This window comes from Pinus tabuliformis, chromosome 1_2 (assembly GCF_031772625.1).
Source record: "Pinus tabuliformis cultivar Carrire ecotype Pingquan chromosome 1_2, CPIR1, whole genome shotgun sequence".
In the NCBI taxonomy this organism is placed as follows: Eukaryota; Viridiplantae; Streptophyta; class Pinopsida; order Pinales; family Pinaceae; genus Pinus; species Pinus tabuliformis.
This window is the reverse complement of record NC_142298.1, coordinates 1,146,280,362-1,146,296,098: the sequence shown is the minus strand read 5'-3', so window position 1 is coordinate 1,146,296,098 and position 15,737 is coordinate 1,146,280,362. Positions and strand designations below refer to the sequence as shown.

The following is a 15,737-nucleotide window of genomic DNA, read 5'->3' as shown; positions in this document are numbered from 1 at the left end:
TGGTGACGTCCTCACTAAGTGCCATGCGAGGGTAAAAGTAGAAGGTGCAAAGGTCAAACTAATCATTATGTAGGTTTTAACCCTATACAGGAATTACCTTCAGACGAATTCTAAAAAAATAGAAAAAAATGATGAGAATATAAAACAAATACACAGAGATTTTCCCCTGGATCCCAAAATCAGGACTACCAGATTGATTGTTCATTATATTCCTTGCAATGTTACAATACATATATATATACATGCCAAATCATTCATAAACCCCAATCAATTAGCCCTGGATTAGAACATAACCGTTGTTCCCTTGACCGGATCTACAAAATACCATGGGCATAAAACCATCATGCCCAAAACCATGTGAAAAACCCATGCACAAAATCATATGTAATATTACTAACCTAGAATATTCCTCAAACCCCAGCAAAAACTCCAACCAAATATGTGCAAATGATATAATAACCCAGAAGTGATAAAATAACAGTGGAACAACATATAATAATGTAAACCGAAAATATAAGCAGATACACAAGAAATGCAGCGAGAAATGCTAAGTCATTTTATTATACTAAGCAATAAATGAGTACAAGAGGTGATTAGACAGATGGCACCTCGACTTGCACAAGGCAAGTGAAGAAATACTCTCAGAATGACAAGAATGGCCGCTCTACGAGGATGCTGTTGTTGTGCTATTACTGCTGCTAGAAAACAAATGATGATTTGGGGCTGCTCCCCTCCTTGGAAAAAGCTGAAGCTCTGGATTCAGGCTCTACTAAAAAAACCCAGAAAAACCCAGAAAGCTTTCCTGGAATGGCCTCACACTGATCTGTGTCCCCGCTACTGGGAAACTGTTATGCTCTTGTTGCTACTGGAAATTGAATGAGGATTTGGGGCTTCTTCCGTTCTCAGAAAAGGCTAAAACTTTGGAATCAGACTCTACTCAAAAAAAACAGAAAAACCCAGAAAGATTTTCTAAAATGGCCGACCCCCGAAAATCACCCCCTTGGGGTTCTGCGCGGTTCCTCAATGACGCTGATGAAACTACTGCTGAAATGCTGATGAAACTACTGCTGAAATGCTGATGAAACTACTACTGGGATTCCAATAGAAATACCTTGCCTGAGTAGGCACTCGAAGTCCCCTGGGGCTAAGGGTGAGATCTCCGAACGGAGACACTCAATGCACTAAACAGTGCTGCAGACTAGCTAAACAGCCAGCATGCTCTAAGTCGAAATGACTATCACAAATGCTCATAACTAGAATGATCAACATGAGGGGGCTCCTCTCTCCTTTATAGCCTTTGCCTCTCTCAATCCCAAGGCTCACCTCCTCCTGTGTGATTCCTCTCTTGCCACATGTTCCTTTCCTCCTGCGCAGTTCCTCCATGTGTTTATGTGGGCTCCATTTCTGCATCGCCTTTTGGCCCCCCTTGGCTTCCCTTTAAGTCACAACATTGTGCTACTAGGAAGTGACTTTTTATTCTAAAAGTGAGTTATGTCCCCCTTCCTCACTTTTTATTTAAAAATAACTATAGAAGGAAAAAATCGAACAAAAGCGAATATTCCAATTAGCCATAGCTAATTAGGAATATTACAGTCTCCCCCGGCAAAATGTTGCTTGTCCTCAAGCAACTGAAGTAATGGATGCTGTAAGATCTCCTCACTCTCCCAAGTGGCATCCTCATCCGGCAAATTCTTCCACCTCACCAAGAATTCCCGGACTGTCGTGCTCCGCAACCATCTCTCCCTAGAGTCAATGATAGCCTCCGGCTACAATACCAAATTCCCCTCATCATCCATGGGTGGTAGCTCATCCGTCACGGTCATCTGCTGCCCCAATGCCTTCTTCATGCATGATACATGAAAAATGTTATGAATCTTGCTGCCTTGGGGCAGCTCCAACTCATATGCGACCTATCTAATCCTACGTATCACCCTGTATGGCCCATAAAAGTGGGGCTTGAGCTTCTCAACGCCCTTCTGCTTCAGCAATGTCTGTCAGTATGATTGTAGTCATAGGTAGACCATGTCCCCTACCTCGAACTGTCTCTCCACCTATCCCCTATTGGCATACAGCTTCCGCTGGTTCTGCACTGTAGCCATGTTATCCTTGAGAGCTCGGAGGATATCCTGACTCTCTTGGATCTAAATCTTGGCTCTAGGAGCCTTGCTATCACCAAACATCACTTCAAAAAAACATAAAGGATGATACCCATATAAGGCATAGAATGGTGACATACCAATGGACATGTGATGTGAAGTATTGTAGCAGTACTCCCCCAGATGCAGCCACTTTAGCCATGCTCGTTGCTGCCCACTAACATAGTTACGTAAGTAGCCCTCCAGCCACTTGTTAACTATCTTTGTCTATCCGTCTGTCTGTGGGTGATAACTGGTACTTGGTGTCAACTTCGTCCCCACCAATCGGAAAAGCTCCTGCAAAAACCTGCCCATGAAGTGGCTGTCCCTGTCACTGATGATGGTTTTAGGAAAACCATGTAGCCTGAAGATCTCCCTGAAGAACAGCTCGGCCACCTGTGCTGCTGTATAGTGTGCGGATATGGCAAAGAAATGTGTGTTCTTCGTTAGTCGATCAACGACGAAAAAGATACAATCCTTGCCCTGTACCATGGGCAACCCTGTGATGAAATCCATCGAAATACTCTCCCATTTCCCCTCTTGAATGGGAAGAGGCTGTAATAATCCTACGGGATGGCTCATCTCTCCATTGTTCCTCTGGCAAACATCACACTCCCGGATGTGTTGGAGTACATCCTCCTTGAGGCCCTTCCATGAGAACCTCTCCCTAATGACCCTGTAGGTTTTGGTAAAACCTTGATGTCCTGCCAATGGGGAATCATGTGATGCCTAGCGTATCTTCTTCTTGAGCTGAGACCCCTCAGTCAAGAAGATCCGGTCCCTATAGTAGATGATCTCATTGACCACCCTGTGCCTGTCATCTGCCACCTGCCCATCCAGAACCTCACATGCAAATCTGTCGTTGGAGTACTCTACTAAGAGTCGAGCCCTCTAATCTGTGTCCAAGCTCATAAGAGACAACGTGGCTAGTCTACGTGAAAGGGCATCTGCTACCACGTTGTTCTTACCTTTGACATACTCAATGTCAAAGTCATATGCTTGGATCTTACTGATCCACTTCTGTTGCCTCTCCTATAGCTGCTTCTGCTCCAAAAAGAACTTGAGGATGTTGTGATCAGTCCTCACCTTGAACCTGTTGCCTACCAAATATTGTCAGTACTTAACCAATGCATGCATGATGGCCAGCATCTCCTTGTCGTATATGGAATACAACCTCTCGTGCGGAAGGAGCTTCCGGCTCTCAAATGCTATAGGGTGATCTCCCTGCATCAATACTATGTCGATCCCCTCTCTCGACGCATCACACTCCAAAAAAAATGGTTGTGTGAAATCTGGCAATGCAAGCAACCCCTGGATAGCCCGTTCAATCTCATCCCAATAGGCCTTGGGGTGCCTATAGGGGGTGGTAATCATGGCCTGTATGCCCTGCTCAAGCTCGATGGTGTGCTCAAACCCCCGATCTGGTGGCTCTCCTAGTGGAATCTCCCCAAACACTATGGCATACCGATCAAGGATAGACTATATCTCTGGGTGTACCGTCTGCCCTGTAGTTCTTGCCTTTGATGCACGCAACTCCACTGCCCACTCTATGTCTCCCTTTCGGAAGACTGCCTCCATCCGATGAGCCAAGACAGTCTGAGGCGGATATGTGTGTTGTCCCCGTATCTTCTCATGCCTCCCTATCTTCTCATCATCCCACTCCATCTCCAGGGTATTCCAATCTGTCGTGGCCTTCCCTAGAGTGATAAGCCATTGAACACCCAGTATCATGTTGGTGTCCGGAATATTGACCACAAAAAAGTGGTCAGTCAAAGTGTAGGTGCCCATCATCAATGAAAGCTCTGGAACATAACGAGCACACATAATGGTTTGATCTCTTGGGACCAAGAATGAAAACCCATCGAAGCTCTCTGTCTGTATACCTCTCCGCTCAACCATCTGGGCATCAATGAAGTTGTGGGTTGCCCCACTATCAACCAAAACTGATATGCGCTGGCCACACTGGCCACGTACTGTGCCTCGTACGTGTAGCATCAGATACTTGGGAATTCCCCGCAACGCTACAAGGGCCTCTCCGGTGGGTGTAAAAGATGCACCACCTGCTGCTAGTGGTGGAGTGGCAAAGATCCCTGTATGGCATGGCTATCTCCTGCCTCCACATCCTCCTCGTAATCCTCTTCTCCACTGCTCTTGGAGAAGACCTCAATAATATGTGCTTTACCAGCAGCACATCTATGTCTTGGTGCCCATGGCTCCTGACAAGTGAAGCACAACCGCTTCTTCTTCAGCTCCCTCCTGGCATCATCATCAAGCTGTACTCGTCCTGGATTCCCCTTTGGAGGTGGAATCCTCACATCCTTCCCCTTAGACTGGAAAGTCTGTCTCTAGGGGTAAGGTGTCTGGGTCCTGGGTAAGACATCCTGTAAGTCCTGGGTCCTACTGATAGCGTCCTGGAGTGTAGCTGGTCTAGTGGATCGGACTAGACCCCGAAGTGGCTCTTCTAACCCCTCAACATACATATAGACCCTCCGTGTCGTGGAGAGGTCTAGCACCATCACGAAGACCCTCAAGAAATCTGCTGGGCTCCCTATCTGTTTGAGCCTCGTCAGCTCAATGAAATGCTGCTCTAGATCCCTCCGATCAAATCTCTCCATCAGTCTCCTGGTAAACTCAGAATATGACGTCACTGTGGAGTGCCCTATTGTAACCATCCCATGAAACCACCAATCCTGGGTCTCACCATCCAAATGCAACGTTGCCACCTTGATGGCCTCTGCCTTCGACATCTGGTTAAGCTGGAAATAAATGTCCAGCTTCTCCACCCAAGACTTTGCCGAACTGTTTGATGAGCCATCAAACGTAGGTAAGTGGAATCTGCTTGCTGCACGGTGGGTGTCGCCATCATGGTAATGTCGATACCCTCTGTAATGATCGCGGGGTCTGCTATCCTGCTGGAGCTGAACAAAATCTCTGAATGAGAGGGCTTCCCTGAACTCCTGCCCATAGACCTGGTACTCTGCAAAATAATCGCCCATATGCTCGGGCTCTACCTCCTACTGGGTTGTGGCCCCCATGTCTGCTCCTAAGAAGGTGGGCATGGTAGAGCGTGTAGGGGCATGTGAGGTCCCCTGCTGCGCAGTATCACGCTGCTCTTGCAAGTGATGGGATGCACTTGATCCCTCACTGATCTTAAAAACTCGTGGGCTCTCTCGCTGTCTGGCCTCTACTGTCGTGAATCTCTGCCCCATCACCTCAATCTTCCTCGACAGATCCTACACTGATTTGAGGAGCATATTCGCAAATCTCTACCCATCCTCGTCTGCCATCTTCTCTGCGTCCACTATTGGCTCTCTTTGTTCTGCGTCTACCAGAGGTTCCTCTTGTTCTGCGTCTGCCACAGGAACACAATCTCCCTCTCCATAGGTATTCTCCAACCTACGCCCAATGTCTCTGTATCTCTGACCTCTGTAACATATATAGGGTTTTTCCCCCAGTGTCATAGATTGTTAGCTCCACAGGCTGAGCCAGATCTATGCTCTGATACCACTGTAATATTCCTAACCCATAATATTCCTCAAACCCCAGCGAAAACTCCAACCAAATATGTGTAAATGATATAATAACCCAGAAGAGATAAAATAACAGTGGAGCATCATAAAATAATGTAAATCGGAAATATAAGCAGATACACAAGAAATGCAGCGAGAAATGCTAAGCCATTTTATTATACTGAGCAATAAATGAGTACAAGAGGTGATTAGACAGATGGCACCTCGACTTGCACAAGGCAAGTGAAGAAATACTCTCAGAATGACAAGAATGGCCTCTCTGCGTGGATGCTATTGCTGTGGTGCTGTTGTTGCTAGAAAACAAATGATGATTTGGGGCTGCTCCCCTCCTCGGAAAAATCTGAAACTCTGGATTCGGGCTCTACTCAAGAAACCCAGAAAAACCCAGAAAGCTTTCCTGGAATGGCCTCACACTGATCTGCGTCCCAGCTGCTAGGAAATTGCCGTGCTATTGTTGCTACTGGAAATCGAATGAGGATTTGGGGCTGCTCCCCTCCTCAGAAAAGGCTGAAACTATGGAATCAGACTCTACTCAAAAAACCTAGAAAAACCCAGAAAGCTTTTCTAAAATGGTTGACCCGCGAAAATCACTCCCTTGGGGTTCTGCGCAGTTCCTCAAAGACGCTGATGAAACTGCTGCTGAAATACTGATGAAACTGCTGCTGAAATGCTGATGAAACTACTGCTGGGATGCCAATGGAAATACCTTGCCCGAGCAGACACTCGAAGTCCCTCGGGGCTAAGGGTGAGATCTCCGAACGGAGACACTCAATGCACTAAACAATGCTGCAGACTAGCTAAACAACCAGCGTGCTCTAAGTCGAAATGACTATCACAAATTCTCATAACCAAAATGATCAAAATGAGGGGGCTCCTCTCTCCTTTATAGCCTTTGCCTCTCGCAATCCCAAGGCTCACCTCCTCCTGTGTGATTCCTCTCTTGCCACGAGTTCCTTTCCTCCTGCGCAGTTCCTCCATGTGTCTGTGTGGGCTCCATTTCTACATCCCCTTTTGGCCCCCTTGGCTCCCCTTTAAGTCACAACGTTGTGCTACTAGGAAGTGATTTTTTATTCTAAAAGTGAGTTATGTCCCCCTTCCTCACTTTTTATTTACAAATAACTATAGAAGGCAAAAATCAAACAAAATCGAATATTCCAATTAGCCATAGCTAATTAGGAATATTACACCACAGGTAGGTCAGCCCACCTAATATAAGGTCCAAAAGAAATTTTTTGGGGCACTGCCTCGGACCCGTGCAGGGGGGCTACCGTCCCCTTGTGATCCCCCCACACATACAACTAGTCATGGAAAGAATATAACACACACCCAACACATTGTGCCTAGTGGAGTGAAAATGGTCAAAGATATTGGGATCAGTCAATAATCAAATCAAAAGCCAAGGAATTGGACATCTAGCTAATGGACCGAGTCGAGCCCGTTCTACTAGACTTTGGAGGTCAATAAAATGGAATGTTGAGTGAGTCTTGGGTCAAAGTGGAACTATAGGTTTCTTGTGGAGAAAAGGTAGTCATTACAAAGCAAGTCATCTTCCTTTACACCAAATCAAACTTCCTTGGACCAAGTCGAGTTTCCATGGATGAAATCGAGCCAAGTAAACTAAGTGGAGCCACCTCACTTAGTCGTTGGAGTTAATTTGAGCAAGCCATTGAGCACTTTTGTTACTATTCTTCATTTCTTGCCTCTCTAGGGTCAAATCAAAGGGAACATTGCACTTCCAAGGGTCAAATCAAGTCAAGTCAAAGTCTTAATGTGGATAAACATTGTAATAAAAATATTTTATCTAAATTTACTTATTCTCAGTTTCTAGGTTCTAGATGACAAATAAAACTATTTTTTTAGAGAGTGAGGTCCAACTAGTTGTTAAAAGGAAATTATATAAGGCTAGCCCCTCCTTTATTTATAGTCGTTGTTGAACTTTGAGATCAAATACCATAATAAAACTTTCATTTGCAAACAATTTGTGGGTTGAATTTTTCTATTTCGTTTTTTCTTGCCTCTTGTTGTAACTTGTAATAGTGCTTAATAAGATAGACACAAGTAAATAGTAAATACTAGTTACAAAAAAATTGGAGGGATGATTCATTGAGGGGATACATAGTCATGTGAAGAGTGCAACCAAGGAACTAGTCGCCATTACAAACTTGTTGGAGGTTGGGTCTATGGGATCAACTAGGTGAAGATCCCTTCCAATCCCATAATCAACCTAAAGATCAGAGACACTTTGGTACAAACCACCCCTGTTTGAACTTGGGAACTTGTGAAACTATCTTAAACAAAAGTGGGGGTGATACAGTCCTCTCGCTTCCAAAGTAATTGATTTCATTGTCCAAAGTGCAAAGCCAACTTAAAAGTGGTTGTGATTCACAACCCAACAATTGAAGGTAATATTGGGCTAAAGTAAAGCATATATCAAGGACCACAAGATTCTTAAAACCCCGAAATCTTTTCATTTTCCTATTTCGTAAAAAATTAAAAAAAATAAATATTTACTAGCTTACGCTTTTTAAATTTTATCTCCAGATTAGCTAGTTAATCCTTGGGGTTTTAACCCATAATTTTTAGATTTTATCAAATAAAAAGATATATCTTATTTTGGGCTCTCAAACACACATATTTCACGAGGTATATTGAGTTAACTTTTCATATTTGTGTTAATTTACAACAGTACCTATTTCAGATCCGAAAAAATTCAAGGTATGAGATTCTTCTCCAAGTATACATCCATAAAACCCGTGCATTAGTTTTCAGATTTATTTTTCAAGTTTATACCACTGTTCCGGGACTATTTATAGCTCATCCCAGACACTAGAAAGTCAAATTATAAGCTAGAATAGTTTTATGGGTTTTTACCCAATGGGAATTTTATCCCAAGATCTTTGCAGGTCTGATGCTTAGAAAGGGTTAAAATTGATCTATCTTTGTTGTCCTATCTTCCCAACCCATAGATTATCAATCTACAGTGTATATACACTTGTGTGTGGCCATGAATAGAGATTTTCATTGTTGTTTTCTGTGTTCTTTTGCATTTTTCAGACATGCAATCGCAGGATAGCAAGCAGAAACACACAAGACAACCCCTTACCAAAAGTATATTTCAAAAATAACCTATGTATTTGGTAAGTATATTATTATCATTTCTAGTTTAGAATGAATTTCCTTGCTAGTCTGCATTACTTTTCTGTATAAATAAGCATCTCATATAGAGAATCCTCCCATAACCATTCAGGTAGGAGTTGGGCTGAAGAGTGGGAACTTGGCTAGGTGGTAATAGGGCCAATCTACTTGAATTGCATGGGTAACCATTTGTAACAAATTAACAGAAAATATTTCGCAACACTTGGGAAACAAGTGTGGATGTTGAAAACATGTTGAATGTACAATGATGCTTGTTTCTGTCAATTGAGGAAAATTATATGCATACAAGGCAGTTCATAATTTTTTTGGGTTGCAAATCCTGTGTAGTTCACCAAGGGCCGGCTACATCAACCGCTATATTCTATGGTTTAAGTATCAGAGAGGCAAGCATGCCAGTTTATATAATATTTTATTGGCCCAACCAATGGTTAAAGCTGTCAAATAAAAGATGCTAAATGGTATAAAACCAAGATGAGAATAGCTCACAAACATTTCCTCTAAGAGACATTCAAATTTCCTTTTGCACTGATGCTAGACACACAAATAGGGCAACTTTATTGAACTCTGAAGTCTTCAAAGCTTCTTCAAAGACCTTTTTTGCTTTTTTAAATCCCTCTTAGAAGAAGAATTGAAATAACTACTGTTCCTTTAAAAAAAGGAAAGGGCAAAAAAATTAAATGAGAACATAATACTTAAATTCCTGGGCCAAAAACATTGTAGTTACTTACATGATGCAAATTGCTCTTCCTGCCGTACCAGTGTACCATTATTGTATTTCCACCCGCATCTGTAGAAAATCCCACATGTAAAGGCTGCAAAATTATTTTTCATTCATCAGTATCCATGGATAAGTTCGCAATAAAATGTTCATATTGGAAATTTAAAGATAGGCAAGATATGACCTGATGGATATCTCCCATAAAATGAGAGAGAAACAGTAAAGCTTCTGTTAAATTATCTGCAAGTTATAAAATTGGCCATTAGCCTCTATCGCTATTTACATAAGACTATTTTAAAATAACTAACTATAAAGGAAGCACTTTATGATGCTAAACATGGATAAACACAGACAGAGAATTCACGTAAACAGTGGCAATCCAAAAAAGATACATACACTTTTCACTAGTGGCTCTGCTGCCATAAGTTTCAAGCTGAGATGTGTAATTTTTTATGGCACCTTCAAGGCACATGCCCTTTTCTCCGAGGGTATTATGGCAGTCCCCTGTTTGCAAACAAACAGTGAGGTTGTTACTCGACATTTCAAGTTGCATATATTTCAGTTTATCAGTGTATCATGAAGATTTAGGTCATTCTCTTGAGCAATCCATGTTATGTCCATCCATGACGGTATTTAACAGAAGACAGGATTGGCGGGCGATGTGGGAGTATTTCTCCAAAAAAATAGAGACAAAAACCCAAATGCAAATGGCCAACTCTGGGGATAAAGTTTCTCTGGGATAGTATACTTACTAGAATAAACATAACTACACTGGTTGTCTGGTGTGTCGATGAAATGCAGTGGGCTTGCCCAGTGGTATCTGAACCTCATTTCATCAGGCCACGAACAAAGAGAAGCAAGATCACCCTCTGCATGCTCAGGGAGCAATTGCTTCACCGCCTTTGATGCTGCTTCACTTAGAAGTGGCTGCATTTGTCCATATTGCAGATTAAACAGATTGTAAGTATCAAACTACAAACTAATCTATATAACAAACCACAATGAATATACATATATAGAATCGTCACCCAGCTGATAGTCCCTACTAAACAACCAGGATTGACGAGATAGCCGCGCATGACTCTTGGACAGAATGGGGGTGGGTGATTGACTGTCTGACCCTTTTAGAATTGTTTAAGGCTCGGTGATTGACTGTCTGACCCTTTTAGAATTGTTTAAGGCTCGGTATCATTGGGTATGTGTCGTTTAGTTGGAAAAGTTCTTGTAACTTGCATTTTGGAATTTAATTGGTTATATCTTCACTTATGTGCGAGTATTCACATAATTGGTCTCGTACTTATATCAAAAATTAGGCAAGAGCTTTCTAATAATAATTCACATTTAAAAAGTTACACTCATAGTAGGTTGATATTTAACACTATTACTTTAACACTAATACTATGTGGAAATTACATTAAGTTTATGTGGAGTTAATAACAAATATGCATCAAAGAAGATTTAAGAAGAACCAAAGATAAAAAAATCTCTCGCTTATAAATAGTGGAGAGCTCATAGCTAAAAGAAGAAGAAAGGATTGGAAATTTATTGTAGTATTCATGTTTTATAGTAGAGCATTGTTACATATGAGTGATGGACCACCCTTTTGCTTTTTTTTTTTTTTTTAATTGGAACACTTTTTCTTTGCCATAGATGCATATCCATTTTTTCCTTCTTTTCATTATGTTTTCGTTTACTTATTATGATTTCTCTTGAATCAATAGTATTTTAAGAAGACATATTAATGAATATGTATGCAATGATGTAAGAGTTTGATTACTATTATAAGGGATTCATTGTGACAAAGGTTTGATAGTAGACATGGTTATGAGGATCTTATTGAACTCGTTAACAATTGTGCATCACTGTACTTAAGGTCTAATTCCATATGATCCTACAGATTGAATAGAGAAATAGGTCACATCATCACATGAATGCATAACTATGATAATGCTTGGAGGAACTTGTGACCCACAAGCTGCAATTGTATCTTTCAAAGGGTGCAGAGGGGTTTTGATGACACAGTCAATTGGGGATTGCATGAATGAGTATCTATTCATATAAATTGCACCACAAAACTAATCAAAGGATTCCTATATTTTTTTAAGTTATGTGTTTGTTTGAATTGGTATCAAACTTTGAGGGACTTACTTCTCTATTTATGGAGTAGGCACGCCCACTTCTCATGCATATATGCATGTGTAATCACCTCAGAGGGGGACAATAGACATTTTTCTTAAAATTATATTGAAGCATTCACTCTATAATTTTGGTTCTATAAACTCAATATATAGCTTATATTTGATGTGCGGGATTGCAACATAATATTGCTCTAGTGATCTTGTGAGACCAAGCACATGCCAAGCGTTAGGTAGGGCCCACTTGAGGTAAGGCACTATGTTATTATTGTGCATCAATATGTAGTTTTAGTAAGTTAGTTTTTATCTTCGATTACTTAACTATCCTATATATTTTCTTTAAGTTTATTGTATGTTTTCATTTTAGTTGTTGTAGAATTGATATGCTACAAAACTAGTTGCTACAAAATTAGTGTGTTACAGGATCAACTCATTCTTAGTTATTACTTAGTATATGAAGGGATATATTGAGTTATGAATATAATTTTTAGAGACTATAATCTATGAAGTGCCATTATTTACGTCAAATATTAAGAATGTTATTGATTCTTTTTGCTACAAATTTATATTTAAGTTTAGAATAGATTCTAAAACTATATTTTAATTGCATTATGCGAAGTAGACAAGATCATGCAATAATTGATATTAATCAAGATAAAGCCTTTTTTCTATTTATATTGCACTAAGTTCCTTGCAAGTTCAAAAAGACACTAGGTTGGTCAACTAAGTGATTGTATCCATATGATTCCATCCTAGTTTTAGTAGAAACACACAAAAACATTGTCAATAAGTAAGAGAGAAATCACTAAGGAAAGAAATAAATGCAATTTACAAGAGGCTATAAAGATCATAGTGTCTATTAGCTGCACAACGAGCTTGTAATTTCTTTATATCTTACATTATAATCTATATTTATATGAATAAGAAAGGCACAATTCTTCATTTCGCTTGAGCTTTCACAATATGATGTTCTTCAAAATAAATTTAGTGTTCAATAGTTTTGCAACATATTAAATGATTTTATTTCTTAAATGTTGTGGTTATCTTTTTAAGCTAAGCACAAGGGGGCTTCACCTTGTTGACCAATGCATTATCACATATATTCATAAAGGGGGCTGCAAAATTGGGAAGAATTAAATCAATATATATTTTAGGCATTGTAGAGTTGGGGGCATGGGGGCATGTAGAGTATAATGGAGCTTATAGGTATTGGGGGTTATGAAAAGGGGTATCTAGTAAAAATTATGGATATCTAGTAAAAATAAGGATATTTTTTATTGGAAAGATGTATTGGGAGGGGGATTTAAAAATGGATTTTGGGAGGTATTTATCAATATTTAGTGAAATTAGGGGTATTCTTTAATATCCCATTACTGTGTGTATTATGCCATAGGTTCATTAAGTGAATGCTTCATGCCTAATTATAAGAAAAAATGTTGTGAAATTGAGTATACATTCGTTGTATAACAAAAATCATTTTAAATATATTTTAATGAACCATCCATTAGAATATCCACCATTTTGATCTATATATGAACACAAAAAGAAAAAATATGCAGTGATAAGCCTAAAAAATGACATAGGAGCATAGGGAAAAAGTTATTGATGAAGAGATTTAAAATTTACAAGGTTGGAAGCTCGATTCGTAGATATTTCCAATAGTTACTAGTAACTATTCTTATGAGCAACATTGATCCCTTTCTAAAGCACTCCAACACTCATGAGATATTAGAAGAATGGGAAATTCAAGGAAAGAGAAAGAAGAACCAAAACTTGAAAAGTAGAACTATAACAACAATTCTTCCCAACCCTTATTCAAAGTGGGAGGAAAGGTCAACATGAAGCTCTATAAAAGTGAGATAGAAGAAATTAAGTTAAATCATTGGTTGCAACAATTAATAGTCTATTTCAGTGTGCATAATATGTGAAAGCAAGATGAATAGGATTTCACATAGATGATGGGAAAGTTATAATGAGACACTTAGAATATAGAGGGAGAGAAAGAAAAACCAATTGTGAGCTATTAAAGGGCCTCCTTAAGTCTCAATTTTACTCTATTAAGTATGAAAATGTCCATGCAATCAAATGTAACTATATCCAACAGAGGAAAGGGAAAAGTGTACAAAATTATGCTACAAAGATTACAAGTAAGCCATCTAGTTATAAATCTTTTCCAAAAACCTAGATGTGTACATCAAGTAACATTTTGGCTTCACAACGATAAAAGGGGATAAGTCATGCTATTGAATCCTAATATTATACATAAGGTCCCTGCGTATAAGCTCAATATATTGAAGACAACAAGATAAAAGTGCTGCTAGGTGGTTGAAAGCAATATGATGAACATAGTGCTTCCAAAAAATGTTAAATATTCAATACTAGATCTAATTTATCTATACCTTAACAATTTTCTTATACCTAGAAATTATTTACTCAATAAAATTTGAAAATTGCTAGAAAATAAAATTATTGGTTTTTAACTTTCCTAAAGTAAACTTGTAGTAAAAATAAAATAGGGAAATTAATCAGTCACACTACAAAAGAAAAATTATGCCCAAAAAAAATTTCCTTCAGTTTATATTACTCAGGAAAACTAGGGCTATACCCACAGAAAAATTATAGTTGTTGGAACTTGGAAAGTGACCCCTCCATAAATTCGGGCTCAAGGAATTTGACCTACTAGAACTCGACCCTCTTGGAAGATTCCAGCCCTAGATAAATCGGCCTATCTCACCAACAAAATTGGCCCCTTCTTCTCGCCTTGTATGGCACTTGCGCACTTAGAGAAAATTGGCCCTTGCAATTTCGGTCCACCTCTCCAGTAATTTGACCTCTTGCCTAAACTTGGCCTCCTTGAAAATTTATCCCAAAATTTCCTTGTTGCGATATTTTTCCCTTCGCTTCAGTCCTAGAGTCTCTCATTCCTTGAGAAAATCACTCTCTCAACAATTACAATGTAATATGTCTTCATCCTTTCCCATATGTTCTCTTTGTAATTTCTCCATGAGCCAAATCCCTAATCTCCAAAGTGATTGAGGGCTAGGATTAAATCCTAGCTTTCTTTGATCAACAGTAGGTATTAGATATAATTCACTTAAATAATCAACTATTCGTTCTTGGAAAAACATTATCCCAAAGTCAACATTAATTAAATAACTAATCAATGTACTTTTTCCTAGGTCAAAACTTGGGAAGGAGATCATATTAGTTGCTCCTTTCGATCAACCACCTAAAGAGGACTTCTTCTCCTACATGAAAGACACTAGGCTATGTAGAATACCTTCCAAAGCTACTCAACAAGAAAGGAAAAATAAAAAGTAGAAAAAGAAAAATAAGAACACTTCCACCACTACATGCATTCAATGACACTACTAACTTTTTTGACAATTGAAATATTAATGGTCACAACAAAGAAAAATGTTGGGAGTTACATCAAGAGTTGAATCCCAAGAATCACAAATAAGGACAATACAAGAATATGAATCTTCTAAGCATGGGAGTAGGATAGGTAATAGCTTAGATTGCACAAGAAAAATATCTACAGAACAATGCAAAAGGAAGTGAACCTAAACAAACTTAATCATAATGAGGTAAAGGAGATGATGAGATTGTTCCATATCTAGATTTAGATAAGAAGAACAAGGTAGATTCTTTGATCAATATTGGTTCATAAGAATAACCTAATTGTAGAGGACTTGGTAAGTAAGCTTGGTGGATCATCATCCTCATTTGTACCCATTGGGATGGATGAATAATGATGCTGAGTTAAAAGTTACTAAGCATTATAAGCTTAGTTTTGTTATTAGTGAAAATTTTATTGGTGAAGTGGAAGTTGGTGCAGTGTTCCTTGGTGTTTGTGGTTTCAGTGTTTGGTAGCCCCTATATTATATGAGGGATGCCATCTTAATGAGGAGGGCCAGTAAATACCACTAGGTAAAAAATGTGAAATTCTTCATCATCTGTTCCCATGAGGGAAGTCTAAGATCTCTCTTCGGTGAGTGCCCACCAAGCTAAAACAGTGTTCAACTCATACAAGGAGTATATACTATTCTTCTTTTCATAG

At 39.4% G+C, this 15,737-nt stretch overlaps 1 protein-coding gene across 1 annotated transcript in view; it reads right to left on the bottom strand.

Moving 5' to 3' along the window:
- The window catches only part of LOC149210270 (endonuclease 2-like), a 94,821-nt gene that overhangs the window by 65,637 nt on the left and 13,447 nt on the right, over nt 1-15,737 (bottom strand). Inside the window, exons 2-5 of the mRNA XM_089394388.1 lie at nt 10,292-10,466; nt 9,936-10,043; nt 9,724-9,779; nt 9,550-9,633 (exon numbers count right to left, since the gene is read on the bottom strand). Coding sequence (XP_089250514.1) covers nt 9,550-9,633; nt 9,724-9,779; nt 9,936-10,043; nt 10,292-10,466 — 423 coding nt within the window. The remainder of the gene's footprint in view (nt 1-9,549; nt 9,634-9,723; nt 9,780-9,935; nt 10,044-10,291; nt 10,467-15,737) is intronic.